Here is a 15,349-nt window from a genome sequence, read left to right on the forward strand (position 1 = left end):
TGTTCACATAAAAAACATTGTGTTCTTTTATGATGTGGAGAGTCTGGTGATTTAAGCAGGTTTCCAGAAACTGGAAATTGACAAGCACTAGAACATTGGTTTATACCGCCTGTGGTATAATATTTTTTGTTAAACCAGAAATATTGTTATGAACATTTTCAATGCTCCAGTTTCCCAAAACAACTTCTCTTCGTTTACACATTATTAGCTCATAACAAGTATTAAGTAAACACGAGAAATCTGCATAAGCTGGAAATCCAAAGCAACACAAACAAAATGCTGGTGATTAAGGATCCTCAGCCCGAAACGTCAACCCTTTTCCATAGACGCTGCCTGGCCTACTGAGTTCTTTTAGAATTTTATGTGTGTTACCTAGGTAATTAACCTCTCAATGCTACCCTACATTCAACCACCAGGGCTTTTCAAAGAGTTGTTCAGATTCCGCCCCTCCCCCCGTTTATCCCCGTCTCCAATTCTAAAACACACATTGTTTCTCATGGGCATTTGAGTTAACAATAAGGGCTTTAATTGAGACAATTTCAGAAAATATTGTTAATTTAAGAAATTCCAGCATTTGAATGCGTCCGAGTGCACGTCTCACAGGCCTGAAAGACCGTACTCGTTACTTGTAAACATTCAATGCAGATAACGTCGACCCAACTCCGACGTCGCTGCCAATTGACAGACACAACAAACACTGAAGAGGTGACAACTATCAAAGTATGCCGCAGTCTTTTATCAAATTAAACAGCCAAAACGGCTTAATTAGAAAAAGTTTAAAAGTATTTCGCAGAGTCCATAAAGATATCAATGTTTTAAATTAGTCTACGGATTAAAAATGCGAGGATTTTGGTGACAAAGCCTGAGGTAATAGAAATAGAATATGCTTGCATAGTAACACCTGAGGTTGCAACTCTTAAGAGCTAAACATCGCTTGGAATCCACATTAGCTGCAATGACAAATGCACGTTGAAACGCAGTTTGGTTCATGTGGGAAGAAGCTGTATCATACCCACAACATGGATATGGCGAATGAACTGCGAATCCTACCGAGTCTCCAGGCAGCAGCTCCCAGCACAGAGGCAGTACTAATTCGGTGCAGTAAAACGACCATAATTGGGTTACATAACTGGAGAACTGAGAGAACAGAGCGCCCACAAACAACTGAGTGGGCAGCCTTTAACCTCCAACCTTGAGCTGCTCGCCGATTGGGTGTTCGTAACCAATTGCAATCTTACTCCCGCAACTCTAGGTAGTGTAGTCGCTACAAATGTTACGATGCAAATTAAAAATATGCGTATAGATATTTTTAAAAGATTAAAAGAAGGTGCAACGTGTTTACACACATTTGGGATTTTGGGGAAATGCATACGATTGCAAAAGCGCTCAGGGTGCCAGCAGGAAATTAACCCCTCCGTGAACGGGGCCCCAGGCTCCGTGAGTCACTGCCGGCTTCCGCCATTCTCGAGCGACGGTAGGATGGCTTCTATGCACCTGAACCGCTTCTGGGAGTGGGGGAGGAAGATCGTCTGTGTGGGGAGGAATTACGCTGATCACGCCAGAGAGCTGAAGAATCCGGTGCCCACTGGTGAGCCGCTGCTGTTCCTCAAACCGCCTAGCGCCTATGTGAGGGAGGGCTCGCCACTTCGTCTTCCCTACTATTGTCATAATCTTCACCACGAAGTTGAACTAGGGGTGGTGCTGGCCAAAAGGGGCAGAGACATCCCGCAAGCAGATGCCATGGACTACGTGGGGGGCTATGCTCTGTGCCTGGACATGACGGCCAGGGATGTTCAGGACGAGTGCAAGAGGAAGGGCCACCCCTGGACACTAGCCAAAGCTTTCGACTGTTCTTGTCCCGTCAGCGATTTCATTCCCAAGGAAAAAGTCCCTGATCCGCATCACCTGACACTCTGGCTAAAGGTTAATGGCCAACTGAGGCAGCAAGGGCACACTTCGCAGATGATATTCCCCATTCCCTTTCTCATTCATTACATCAGCGGGATTATTACGATGGAAGAGGGCGATCTGATTCTCACCGGCACACCTGCAGGAGTCTCTGCCGTGAAGGAACACGATGAATTGCAAGCTGGGATTGACGACCTCATTACCATGAAGTTCAACGTGGAAAGGCGTTAATTTTACATCGTACATTTACGTGAACGTGTCGTGACACTGCATTTTTGGGTACAATATTACAGCGTGCAAAAGCGTCTGCTGCATACTGAATAAAATACAGTAGCTGAACTCAAATTTTATGATCAACTGAATCAGCAATTGATCCAAATAATTGTAGTATTTGAAACTGTCCAAAACTAAAATAAATGGTCCAGTATCAGTATCTTAATGAATACTAATCTGGCATAACTGCACGTCTACCAGATTCGTTATTTACTAAATTTTGGCCTAGAAATTCTGTGCAGTGGGCGTTGTCATGTCGATTTTGGACGTTGCAGCAACTATTGCACGAATGTCCTGTCCAGTCTGAGTGGGGCTTGTAGGGATGAAAGAGCAGGCAGTTATGATTGAGTGGAGTCAGTTTTAGAGCAAGGTCTGTTCGAGAGCCATAAGATTTTATATGAGGCAATGGATTTGCTGATCTCGACTATCAGATAAACTGCCAAGGTGCTGGTGTGTGCAAAATCAGAATCTCTAATAATGGTTTTGTCTGATCAGAGAGTAGAAATGGATCAGAGATGATATTGGAATGGGAAGTGTGATCAGTAAGATTAAAGGTGTGACAATTGATTTATTTGGGTCTTAATCCAGAACAACATTGTAAAGCCCAATTACCCTGGTAGTGTTCAACTATTGCTACTTCTGGGATAATGTTCTCACGATCTCTGAGGAACACCATATTTGACTCAATTATAGACAATAGGTGCATAAGTAGACCATTCGGCCCTTCGAGCCTGCACTGCCATTTTGAGATCATGGCTGATCAACTACTATCAATACCCAGTTCCTGCCTTGTCCCCATATCCCTTGATTCCCCTATCCATAAGATACCTATCTAGCTCCTTCTTGAAAGCATCCAGAGAATTGGCCTCCACTACCTTCTGAGGCAGTGCATTCCAGACCCCCACAACTCTGGGAGAAGTTTTTCCTTAACTCTGTCCTAAATGACCTACCCCTTATTCTCAAACCATGCCCTCTGGTACTGGACTCTCCCAGCATCTGGAACATATTTCCTGCCTCTATCTTGTCCAATCCCTTAATAATCTTATATGTTTCAATCAGATCCCCTCTCAATCTCCTTAATTCCAGCGTGTACAAGCCCAGTATCTCTAACCTCTCTGCGTAACAGTCCAGACATCCTAGGAATTAACCTCGTGAATCTATGCTGCACCTCCTCTACAGCCAGGATGTCCTTCCTTAACCCTGGAGACCAAAACTGTACACAATACTCCAGGTGTGGTCTCACCAGGGCTCTGTACAAATGCAAGAGGATTTCCTTGCTCTTGTACTCAATTCCCTTTGTAATAAAGCACTATTGTAATAAGTAATTGATAGCACTATCTCTCACAATGCTTTAAAAGCACAAGGACTGACAGCAAAACATTACACAAATGACACAGATGTGTGTTAAGTACGTAAGGGAAGTGCTTAGTGAAATTTCTAGGTATCTGCCAGAAAAAAGAATCAAAAACATCATGATGGGGGGAATGATCAGTAATTTGTGTCCACGCCTTTAGCCCACTAAAGGTGGAGGAAATAATAAAATACTTTATTTGCTATAGGAAAAAAACTAGGTTTGTAAAAGGAGTTATATCAAACTTCTAAAATTCATTTTTATATTATGTGGTATTGCAGGCAAGGCCCATGTTTACTGTCCATACTTAATTGCCCTTGAGAATTCTGCCTCAGTTCTTCTAGTGAAGGTACTGTCACACTGTTGGAAAGGGAGTTCAGGATTTTGATCTAGTGATTAATAGAGAAATTCTGATTAATATTTTCAAGTGAAGATGATGAAGGGAAACATGCAGATGATCATGTTTCTATGCACCTGCTGTATCCATCCTTTTTGCTGGTAGAGCTTTCAGGTTTTTGAAAGTGCTGTCAGATTAACCCAGGCATTGTCTGAACAGTACACATTTCAAAGAAAGTGCAATAGTGGTGAAGGGGGTAAATGTTTGTCAATCAAGGTGCAGGAGTAGGCCATCTGGCCTGTCAAGTCTGTTTTGTTATTCAATAAAATCATGGCTGATCTTGCTCTGGACTCAGCTCCATCTCTCTGCCATTTCCCCATAATCCTTAATTCCCCTACCATGCAAAAAATCTATCTGTATCTTAAATATATTTAATGAGATTGCCTCCACTACTTTCCTGGGCAGAGAATTTCATAGATTCACTACTCTCTGGGAAAAGCGGTTCCTCTGCATTTCCATCCTAAATTTGACCGTTTTAACTATCTGGTGTAGAATGAATTCCATTTTATTACTAATTTGAGCTTAAAGTAAAGGCTTGGCTAAATTTTACCTCTTCATTTAAGAAATGTAGAGATTACAGCTGGATCAAAATCAGGTTTAATATCACTGGCATACGTCATGAAATTTGTTAACTTAGCAGCAGCAATACAATGCAAAACATGATAATATAGGGAAAAATAAGTAAATCAATTACAGCAAGCATATATATGTATATAAAGTGTTAAATTGAAAATAGTTCAAAAACAGTTATAATTAAAAAAGAGGTAGTGCTCATGGGTTCAATGTCCAATGGCAGAGTGGAAGAAGCTGTTTCTGAATCGCTGAATGTGTCTTCAGGCTTCTGTACCTCCTTCCTGACAGTAACAATGAGAAAAGGGCATGTCCTGGGTTATGGCGGCCTTTATTAATGGGCGCTGTCTTTCTGAGGCACCACTCCTTGAAGATGTCTTGACATCCAGGAGCTTGAAATTGCTCAGTATGATCCCTCTATGAGGACTGGTTCATGTTCCCATATCCTACCCTTTCTAAAGTCTGTAATCAGTTCTTTGGATTTACTGACATTGAGTGCTAAGCTGTTGCTGTGACACCACTCAACTAGTTAGTATATCTCGCTCCTATATGCTCTGTCACCTCCATCTGAGATTCTGCTAACAATGGTTGTATCATCAGCACATTTACAGATGGCATTTGAGCTATGCCTAGCCACACAGTCATGGGTATAGAGAGAGTAGAGCAGTGGGCTAAGCACAAATTCCTGAGGAGCGCCAGTGTTGATTGTTGGCAAGGAGGAGATATTATTACCAATCCGGACAGATTGTGGTCTTCCACTTAGGAAGTTAAGGATGCAATTGCAGGGGGGGGGGGGTACAGAGGCCTGGGTCCTGTAGCTTTTTGATCAGGACAGTAGGAAAGATTATGTTAAACATTGAGCTGAAATTTCTACATTTCTTAGATATAGAGATAAAAACAGTTAAATAAAGCCTTCACTGCTAAAAGTCTTAATGTTATTCTCCATGATATTTATAACTAGTTCCATAAATTGGCCTTTGCTGAAAATGTGTGAAACGATATGAGACCTAAAGTTCCTAATACTGAATCTAGTGGTAACGATTGGAAAGAAAAATCAACATTGTAACAAAATATAAATTAATACAAACCACAGCATTATTCATTAATGAAACTTTTTTTATTCTTTTTTAAATAATTTTAATTCCATCCAAAAATTAGACTATAGGTAGAACACACATATTTAATTGCCATGTTTCAGTCCTAGCATTCTGTAATAATTATATTTCATTCTGTACAATTTTATAATGGAAATTCCTATGCACATATGTCACACTACATTCTAAGATCAATGGTGGTATTGAAATCTTTACCAATAGGTTTTAGGATGAACTAAAATGTGATACTGAAACTGATTCCATTATAAATACAGGAATTTAAAATTAAATATCTAGCAGGAAATATGTGTGGCAAAAGACCTTTAATATACTTCAGAGCAAAATGCAATATGCTCTGAAAAATTTCAAAGCTATTTGCAAAATAAATGTCTACATTGGAAATAACATTTACCTTTGTTACCCTTGTTGAGAAACTGCCAAGGATAATGAAACTTTAAAATAAACCATTAAATTGGGACTTAATAGAAGCTATCAGATGCCAACTTCATGCCATGCTGCTCAGATACATAGGAAGTCTGCACTATTTCTTGGAGAGTGACGTTTAATGGGAGAAGCTGAGAAAACAGGTTTGCATTGGGCTAGATATCAATTGCTTTACAAAACCCATTATAATAGTGCAGAAGACAACCTTTTAGAAACAATTTTATGCTTCTTACCTTTAGAGTTATGGTAATCAAATTTTCCAAGGCAATTTTAAAGTTAAATTTCTATTGTTCTTTTAAGATATTTGAGACTGGTTTACATGAGTGAAAATAACATGGTAACAAGTGCACTTTTGAGAAGAACAGAATATTCAAATATTTGAAGTAAGTAGCATTACTAAGATATGTCTCAAAGAGTGTTTATAGCCATATTCATAGCACAATTAAAATAGAATGATAAACAGGAAAATATTGTAACAGAATTTCACTTACTGACTACTTCAAGATAAACTGCCAAATTCCATGTTGTAAATGTAAAACTTTTAAGATGTTGTGATTATTGTGACATCACAAGAATTATCACAAACATTTAAAAATAACTGTCATCAATATCTATATAGTGACTTCTAAAAGATCAGTTCCAACTCTGCAATATCTAATGAGAAATTTTGTGTTAATAGTGATAAAGTACAATCAGATGTTATGATATACATGTTCAGTTATACTGAATGAGTGTGAAAAGTACAGAGAAATTGGATAATTCAAGGAGGACCAACTAAGCTCTAAGGATTAACAGTAAACTTAATTTAACTCTTTAAACTACATTTTCTGTGGAAATGTGAACTTAAGAAAGTGGGAAAGTTTTGGTATTACATGTCATTCCCTTGCCTGTAAACTGACTACTACATTTTTGAAATATGAAGTTTGATAATTTTCATCTAAATCAAATAGGAATAAGTACTATACCTATTAATATATATAAACTAGCATCAGAATTTTTATTTAAGGTTTTGGAGACTATTCTTGCTAGGAGGCAAATATTTGAACTTCAGTTCATCTTCATAATAAACAGCCATTCAGGGAATTGATATGTTGGACAAAGTCAGACTTGCCTCTTCAGGATTGGCTATTTTGCAGGAGAGCAAACTTGTTCTTATCCCATTTCTTGCATTGCCTGATGGAATCAACTACATGTAGAATGAGAGAAATAAGTTTTGTATTTTTATATTGATATGGAAAACTACATGAGAAAAAACTAAACTTTGCTGAAATTTGTGTTTTAATACACAACAAAATAAAGATAGGTTGCCAATTCTCAACAACATATTTAAAGTCCAGTAGTTTTTCAGCTCATTGTGCCAGAAAGGATAAAATATCAAAACTAAAGTTAATTGTACAAGATGCAGCATACATTGTTTGACAGTGTAAAACTTCCATTGTGGTTACTTCAAACAATTAGAATGTGATAATAGAAAATCACAGAAGCTGCAGTTTTTATAGTTGTTCTATCTAAAGCCAAGGTGTTGGTGGGGATTTTTGAGCAGCAAAAGGCAACTTCAATACAAGGCAAAAGGCTTTGGGAAGAAGAGGATCTAGCCTGGAATGCAGGGACATACTGCAGAGGACCAATTCTATTTATATCTTTAGGAGATCTAGGCCTCATATGGAGCCAGTGATCATTAATGGAGAATGTGTGGAGCAGGTTAAGACCTACAAGTATCTGGGAGTACAGTTGGACGAGAAGCTAGACTGGACTGCCAACACAGATGCCTTGTGCAGGAAGGCACAGAGTCGACTGTACTTCCTTAGAAGGTTGGCGTCATTCAATGTCTGCAGTGAGATGCTGATGATGTTCTATAGGTCAGTTGTTGAGAGCGCCCTCTTCTTTGTGGTGGCGTGTTGGGGAGGAAGCATTAAGAAGAAGGACGCCTCACGTCTTAATAAGCTGATAAGGAAGGCGGGCTCTGTCGTGGGCAAAGTACTGGAGAGTTTAACATCGGTAGCTGAGCGAAGGGCGCTGAGTAGGCTACGGTCAATTATGGAAAACCCTGAACATCCTCTACATAGCACCATCCAGAGACAGAGAAGCAGTTTCAGCGACAGGTTACTGTCGATGCAATGCTCCTCAGACAGGATGAAGAGGTCAATACTCCCCAATGCCATTAGGCTTTACAATTCAACTGCCAGGACTTAAGAACTTTTTTTTAAAGCTATTATTAATGCTTTTTGAATTAGTGATTTAGATGCATATCATATTATTACTGAGTTAAGTATTGTATGTAATGAGTTTTTGCTACAACAAGTGTATGGGACATTGGAAAAAATGTTGAATTTCCCCATGGGGATGAATAAAGTATCTATCTATCTATCTATCTATATTAAAGAAATAATTGACATGATATACTCATACACTAATTTCAAAGATACTCCAAATTGTGACTTTTAAAAATTAAGTTGTATATAAAATATTGCTGTGATCACCCTCACAGACATAAAAATCTCAATACTTTTCAAAATTGATTACATAATCTGGTTCATGGGGTTCTCTCAAGTTTCATACATCATTTTGGAAAATAAACTGTCATATTTTAGAGTTTTTGATTTTCTTTGCCAAAAACTAACTTCAAAAATAGAGGATGAACTTCCAAACTAATTACAATATGGTCAGATTCTTGTCACTTGCCAAACTGCTGCTGTAGAGCAACCTTCCTAGCTCTGCTACCGTATTTTTTATTGGTTTATTGGATAATACTTGCCTTCTCCCGCTGCATTTTTAAAAAGTAATTGCAAGGGTTCAAATGGGCTAATCTTACTTTTGCTGTTAAATGAAATATCTGAAGTAACAGAAGGCACAGGCCAATAGGCCCCTTGCATCTACTCCACCATTCAACTAAATGCTAGCTGATCCCATCTTCATATTCCTTGATTCCCTTAATCCAAAAAAAACTGACCTTATCTTAAATATATTCAAACACTGAAACTCCACAGCCCTCTTATAGAAAATTTCAGAATACTTGCTATTCTTTGGTTGAAGGTATTTCTTCTTATCTTTGTTTTGAGCTGTTACCAATATTAAAATCCTTCATGGCATATTTATTAATATCTATCTACATTTTATGACTCTTATCTACTCTGTTGACAGAACTATTTGAGTGATTGGTGAATTTGGATATGCAACATCCTATTTCAGTATATCACGTCAATCAAACTTATAACACATGATTACTGCTTTGCAAATTCATGTTGCTTCTCAGGTCAGTTCGAATGTTCAAGATGTTTAATAATTTTGTTTTCTTTTATTGGTAATTTACTTGTGGGCCGACCAATTTATTTCACAGTGTAAGACGTAACATTGGCTTGCCAACAGATTAACACAGTACTACAGCTTGCCTCATAATTGGAACAACCCAGTTTGATCTTCCTATTGCATATGTGTGGAATTTACATGCTCTCCCTGTGACTGTGGAAGTTTTCTTGAAGTATTCCGGCTTCCTCTCACATTGCAAGTATGTGTAGGTTGGTGCCTAATGTGGTGTTGAATGGTAGAATCTATATTTAGGGAGTTGATGGGAACATACGGAGAATAAAATAGAATTAGAGTAGGATTACTCTAAATGGATCCCTGATGATACTTGAGGGTCTGGGCACTAATGGTCTCTTTTCTTTGTTGCATGACTCTATACGAGCAGACATGATTAGTTCTCTCTCTGGTTGGTAAAAAGTAGTGACAGTGATCAATGATGAATTCTTAACATTTTACAGCTGATATAAATGAAGGCCATCAAAGATATGTCTGCAAAATTTTCTGTTGATATTAAGATAAGAATTGAAAGAGGACATAAGAGAAAAGCTGCAAATGCTAGAAATCAAAGCAATACACAGAATATGCTGGAGGAAGTCAGCAGGCCAGGTAGCATCTATGGAAAGGAGTCCTGATGAAGGGTCTCGGTCCGAAACATCGACTGTTTACTCTTCTCCATAGCTGCTGCTTGACCTGCTGAGTTCTTCCATTATTTTTGCGTATTACATTCAGAAGACATAAAAGGCTCTAAGGGAATACAGATAGATGTGTGAGTGAACAAATAAGTGCAATAAGGGGAAAATGTGAATTAGTCCATTTTGGATGGATTTTTTACTACCCCACTTATTAAAAATATACAGTATTTTGCATGTTTTTAAATCTATTCAATATATGCAATTGATTTACTTATTATTATTATTATTGTTATTTTGATTATTATTATTTTTTCTCTGCTAGATTATGTATTGCATTGAACTGCTGCTGCTAAGTTAACAAATTTCACGTCACATGCCAGTGATAATAAACCTGATTCTGATTTTGGGAGGAAAAATCAAGAAAAAACTTATTATCTAAATCACTCTGATATGTAGAGGGAACTGAATAAAAAGGTTATGCTTCAATTAAATTGGGTATTGTTGAGACCAAACCTTAAGTGTAGAAGAGAGTTTTGTTCTCCTTATTTAAGGAATGACATTGATATATTGGAAGCAGTTCAGATAATTACTAAATTAATTCAGACAGTCCCTGGCTTATCTAGAACTTCTGTTCCTAAGAACAGTTTGTAGGTTGATTTCTCCTTAAGTCAGAAATATCTGCTTTGTACAGTAACTCATATTGTATTGCTCTATGCACACTTGCTATAATTCTTTCATTTAATTGAATAATCACTCCAACGCTATGCATAATGAAACTAATAGAATTTATACTGTATCCAATCATTAATGAATGCAATGAAATGTTTTAGTTACACTTTTTACTAGCTTGAAAACTTACTTTTAAAATGTATGGGAGAATTTGTATATAGTTGGATTTCTGCAAGCCAGTTACTTCACTGATAATCTGGGGAACCCATGAAATGAGGGGGTTGTTTTATAAGCAAAGGAGTTGATTGAAACAAATCCCGACAGGGTGATTGTGAAGATGATGTTTCCATTTGCGTGAGAATCTAGAACTAGGGAATCACTATTTTTAAAAAACAAGTAATTTAAGCAAAGTGAAAGGACATGAATGCAGAGCTGATTTTATTAAATGACAGAGCAGGCTCGAGGGGCCAAATGTTCTCCTGCTCCTAATCCATAAATTCACACATTTGTTTGTATAATCCCCTTTGCATCTTTGTGAAATACTGAAGTGACATATATTTCCAACCTAAAAGAATGGATTCTGAACTGAGAGAATTTAAAAGGTTATTAATATAGCTACAGCAGCTTCCACTGTTACCCTTTTTTTAACAATGGAACTATCCAAGAAAAGGAATTTTTCACCTCTATTTTCTGCAATGTTGCTAATTAAATACTAGTTTTGGTGAATCCTTATTCCTAATTGAACAATGAGAGAGTTTTTTTTTCACATATTTGACGGCGAGTATGTGGAACATGTTGCCAATGAAGTGGTAGACATGATAATTACATTTTTTAAAAGACATTGGAACAGGTGTATGAATAGGAAATGCTCTAAGGAATATGGACAAGATGTAGGTAAATGCAACAAGCTTAGTAAGACATCTTGGTCAGCATGGGCGAGTTGGGCTGAAGAGTGTATTTCCCTACTCTATGGTTTTAAGTTTTTAATTGTCTCTGATATTCAGGTGAATTTAAAAACTACCAAAGGTAAGTTTTGAAAGACAATTAATGTCATATAAATATTTAGAAATAATTAAGAACATTAAACAAATTATAATAATTGAAGAAAAATCTCCATTGCTTCCTAAATTGAGGATTGAAATCTTTGGGAGAAGGGTCTCAGGTCCACCACTGATTCTGACAGATGCAAAATTGGAGAGGCAATTTCCCCAATGTAATGTTCTGGAATTCCAGCAAGATTGGCCAAGTATTATACTCTACTGATAGTTTAAGATATCTGCTGGATTGGTTGAACCCAGAATTTCCCTTTGGAATTTTTGGCCAAGCCCAACAACATTAAGCCCAATCGGATAAGAAGTAGACCCAGTAAATTGTAAATAGTCTTGGAGGATGTTCTTTCAAAAGTATATAGTTAGGATATAGTTAGAAAATTCAAACCTTTAAATAGATTTTACACCTCTCCAAAAGGAAGTTCCATTTTAATGATGTTTTTTGTTCTTCTGTTAAACTGCAAAACTCCTCTGTCTATGAATCATAGCATAAAATATAGAAGATAAATCTCGTATTTCAAAATCTTCAGTGAAAGAACAAAGTAAGTTTTCTCATGTTGGTCTACTAAGGGAGATAATTTAAACAGAATATCTCCAGTCATCCATTTACTTATCAATCTTTGTTGCTGCTCAAAACTTAAAAAGATTTTTAATTCACACAAACCTCTGCTAATTAAACATAAAACTTAAGTAAAGTGCAAAGAAAATGTCTCAGCTGCAAATAACAGCTGAATTAAGTCCTTTATACTATTCCTTAAGAGCTTGTTTCCAAACCTTTGGAATCCACCTAAAGTCATCATACTCATCTTAACTGTTTCTTCTACCAACACTTAACGTTTTAGAAATTCTGATGGTACTTCTGATGACATAGCAGAATGAAATTCAAGTATAAAGACCTTATATTGCTTCTTTTCAAATCTAATTATGATGCTGCCAGAAAAGAGTTCCACTAGTATATGTAATATGACAACATATATTTGGCACCTTGGGCACGTCTTGTGCAGAGGTGTTAATTTCCATGCAATGGGTCCTTAGCATCTGGATCAAATTACTAACCTGGGTTCAGAGAATTTTCTGCTCTTAAGGATAAAACAGTTCTACATTCTTCTGCTATTAATAAATGGGGGGGGGGCAATGTATTGGTGCTTGATGACAAGGCTTTCAAAACTAGTGTTAGGGAGAACTAAAAATGAACCACTTAAAACTCATCTTTAGGCACCATGTGGACAGGGGTGAATGTAAGGTCAGTACAAGGTGGTAGGGTAAGAAATTGTCCAAAGCAATTAACATAAATAAGTTAAATCAGTAATAATAGTATTGAAATTAGGAAATTTAAGTTACCTTAATTGTTGCTTGTAGACATATAAGAATCCAAATGTACCACTTACAGGAATTATTTCAGACACACATAAGAATGACCAACAACAACTAACACCAGGAACAATGACACTAAGAATGAAAAGCTGATTTGAGTCTAATGCAGCTATTCATTTACTTTTTCCAGCATTCTAACAAACAAGTTGTTAATTGCACAGCTGAACAAGCTAAAATAATTAAAAAGCTCTACCATTCTCCTTCAGTTACATTATTTAAGAGGGATGATGCACTACTTATAACTTAATTGCTATATTTTTTTTCTGGTAGTTAGTCAAACTACTATTTTTGCAGCTCTTCAAAATTTGGGGAAAATTTCATGCTCAGTTACTTCATGATTATTTCACAACTGAACTATACCAATGGATGAGGTAAGAAAACTCAAGAAGGAAATGGACAATTTAGTCTATGACTAGTAAGATGACTATGGTTCTTAATTGTGAGGAATGCTACTCCTTCAGAGAAAACTATTACAGATAAGGCAACTTCTTGCATAAAATATTTCCAACCCTCCAAGTAATTTTATTTTCCCTTTTCAGAGACAAATAGGGATGAAATGATGAGAGATCTTTGGAAGTTCAAGAGCTTGGAGGAACTCAGTTGCTGAGTATATTCAAAAGAGAGAACAATACACGTCAAGATATTAAGAGAATTATGACATATGAGATAAGCATAAAACTGAAATTATTTTCTATGAACCCATTGAATTTATCAAGTGGAAATGGCTGAAAGGCGTGCCCGTTTCATTTTTTTTATGTTCTTGTATTTCATATTCTCTCCCACCTGCTGGGTGAATTAGTTTCTCTTGAATTCCCCACTGGATTTCACATCAACTCGCCTGTAAGATATGTTACAGGAAGCAGTTCATTTTTCCTCTGGCTTCTTAGGAGGCCATTAAGTGGATTGACAGTCTGGACATTTGAGTCTGAAGCTTTTCATGTTATATGACAGGAGAAGAGTGATGTTACTGAAAGCAATTAATTACATCAAGTTTTATATTAGATTCAATGTTAGCTGAGACACGAAGAAGATTCTCTTTCACTGAGCAATATCAATGTTTTGGGTAGATACTTTTCCATGTATGTACTTCAAACAAAGAAATTTGGTCAATGTCTTTCTCTTTAAAAATAATGCTTCAAACTAATAAACAAACAATTTTCTGTTTAATTATAATAATTAAAGAAAATGGCAAAACATTTCACAGATATTGCTTTTATTTTCCTTGGCATGAATGATTAAAACTGAATAAAATGTCTCCCACGTATGTAAAATAAAATACATTAACACAAAACGTAAAGGAAAATGACGGAAATTGACATCGGAATAAATAGGTGCAAATGTTACGATAAAGAGGAAGGATTATTCAAGGACAGTAATGAAACTGACGACACTTAAACCAGTATGAGCTATAGTTTCTACATAAAAAGCAAGCCTATAAGTCTACAAATCTAATGCACACAACAGCAAAGACTATAAACAGTATTTTAAATAGAACTTTACTATATTCTTTCCTTAATCTTAAGGAATTTTTAAAAATTCATTTCTTATAACTAGATTTTTGTATGCTCTGCTACATTTTTCATAAAAGGGTGGTATAATCTTTTCATATTGTGCAACTGGATAGTCAAACAATCAGGATGGCTGATTAATTGGTACATTTTTCTTTACTTCTATAAACAAATTTACTGATAAATAAAACTTACATCTATGAAGTTCACTACCCAGATTCTGTAATCAGCTGATCAGCTTGAATCTCATGTTTCCCAGTTACATCTAAACAGTGCCACACTGATTATTTTGAGGATTTATTTTTAATAATTTTTCAAAGCATAGTGTCGTAGAACACTACTGCACAGCAACAGGCCCTTTGACCCTTCTAGTTAGTGCCGAACTGTTAACCTGCCTATCGACCTGCACTCAGGCCACAACCCTGTTTACCCATCCCATCCATGCACCTATCCAAATTTCTCTGAGATGTTGAAATCAAATCCGCATCCACCACTTCTACTAGCAGTTCATTTCACACTCTCACCATTTTCTGAGTGAAGAAGCTCCCCCCCATGTTCCCCTTAAACATCTCACCTTTCACCCTTAACTTGGACTTCTAGTCTCACTCAACCAAGGTGGAAAAAGCCTGCTGCATTTACCCTTTCAGGTAGGTAGGTGACCAAACCTGCACACAATACTCCAATTAGACTTTACACGTTTTATACAACATCAATATAACATCCCAATTCCTGTACACAATACTTTGATTTATGAAACCCAATGTGCCAAAAGCTCTT

The 15,349-nt window shown here is 36.8% G+C and overlaps 3 protein-coding genes across 8 annotated transcripts in view; 1 reads left to right on the forward strand and 2 right to left on the reverse strand.

Moving 5' to 3' along the window:
* Nucleotides 1–2,132, reverse strand: part of hagh (hydroxyacylglutathione hydrolase) — a 45,292-nt gene extending 43,160 nt beyond the window's left edge. Inside the window, exon 1 of one of the 3 annotated variants that reach the window (XM_073060721.1) lies at nucleotides 2,040–2,132. Coding sequence is in view for 1 of the 3 variants with exons in the window: in XM_073060719.1 (XP_072916820.1) it covers nucleotides 1,051–1,114 (64 nt within the window). In the remaining 2 variants the exon portion in view is untranslated. Of the gene's footprint in view, nucleotides 1–1,012; nucleotides 1,204–2,039 lie in introns of those variants that run through there. The other 2 variants (XM_073060719.1, XM_073060720.1) reach the window with 2 other exon arrangements.
* Nucleotides 1,248–14,260, forward strand: fahd1 (fumarylacetoacetate hydrolase domain containing 1). 4 transcript variants are annotated; one of them, XR_012100767.1, is made up of 4 exons: nucleotides 1,248–2,187; nucleotides 6,338–6,420; nucleotides 9,179–9,290; nucleotides 13,604–14,260. XR_012100767.1 is itself a non-coding variant. In XM_073060722.1 (2 exons), exon 1 carries the CDS (start codon nucleotides 1,279–1,281, stop codon nucleotides 2,137–2,139), a length of 861 nt encoding a protein of 286 aa, XP_072916823.1. In that variant the 5' UTR covers nucleotides 1,248–1,278; the 3' UTR covers nucleotides 2,140–2,187; nucleotides 13,604–14,260. The 4 variants fall into 4 exon arrangements, 1 of the variants encoding a protein (XP_072916823.1); XR_012100769.1 differs by lacking the exon at nucleotides 9,179–9,290; XR_012100768.1 differs by lacking the exon at nucleotides 6,338–6,420.
* The window catches only part of meiob (meiosis specific with OB-fold), a 60,477-nt gene continuing 51,854 nt past the window's right edge, over nucleotides 6,727–15,349 (reverse strand). Inside the window, exon 13 of the mRNA XM_073060718.1 lies at nucleotides 6,727–7,223. Within this exon, the coding sequence (XP_072916819.1) occupies nucleotides 7,113–7,223 (111 nt within the window). The 3' untranslated portion in view covers nucleotides 6,727–7,112. The remainder of the gene's footprint in view (nucleotides 7,224–15,349) is intronic.

Source organism: Hemitrygon akajei, chromosome 11 (genome assembly GCF_048418815.1).
Source record: "Hemitrygon akajei chromosome 11, sHemAka1.3, whole genome shotgun sequence".
NCBI classification, from domain to species: Eukaryota; Metazoa; Chordata; class Chondrichthyes; order Myliobatiformes; family Dasyatidae; genus Hemitrygon; species Hemitrygon akajei.

Coding starts and splice junctions, on each gene's coding strand:
- fahd1 (XM_073060722.1), top strand. CDS start 1,279: ATGCAAATTAAAAATATGCGTATAGATATTTTTAAAAGATTAAAAGAA.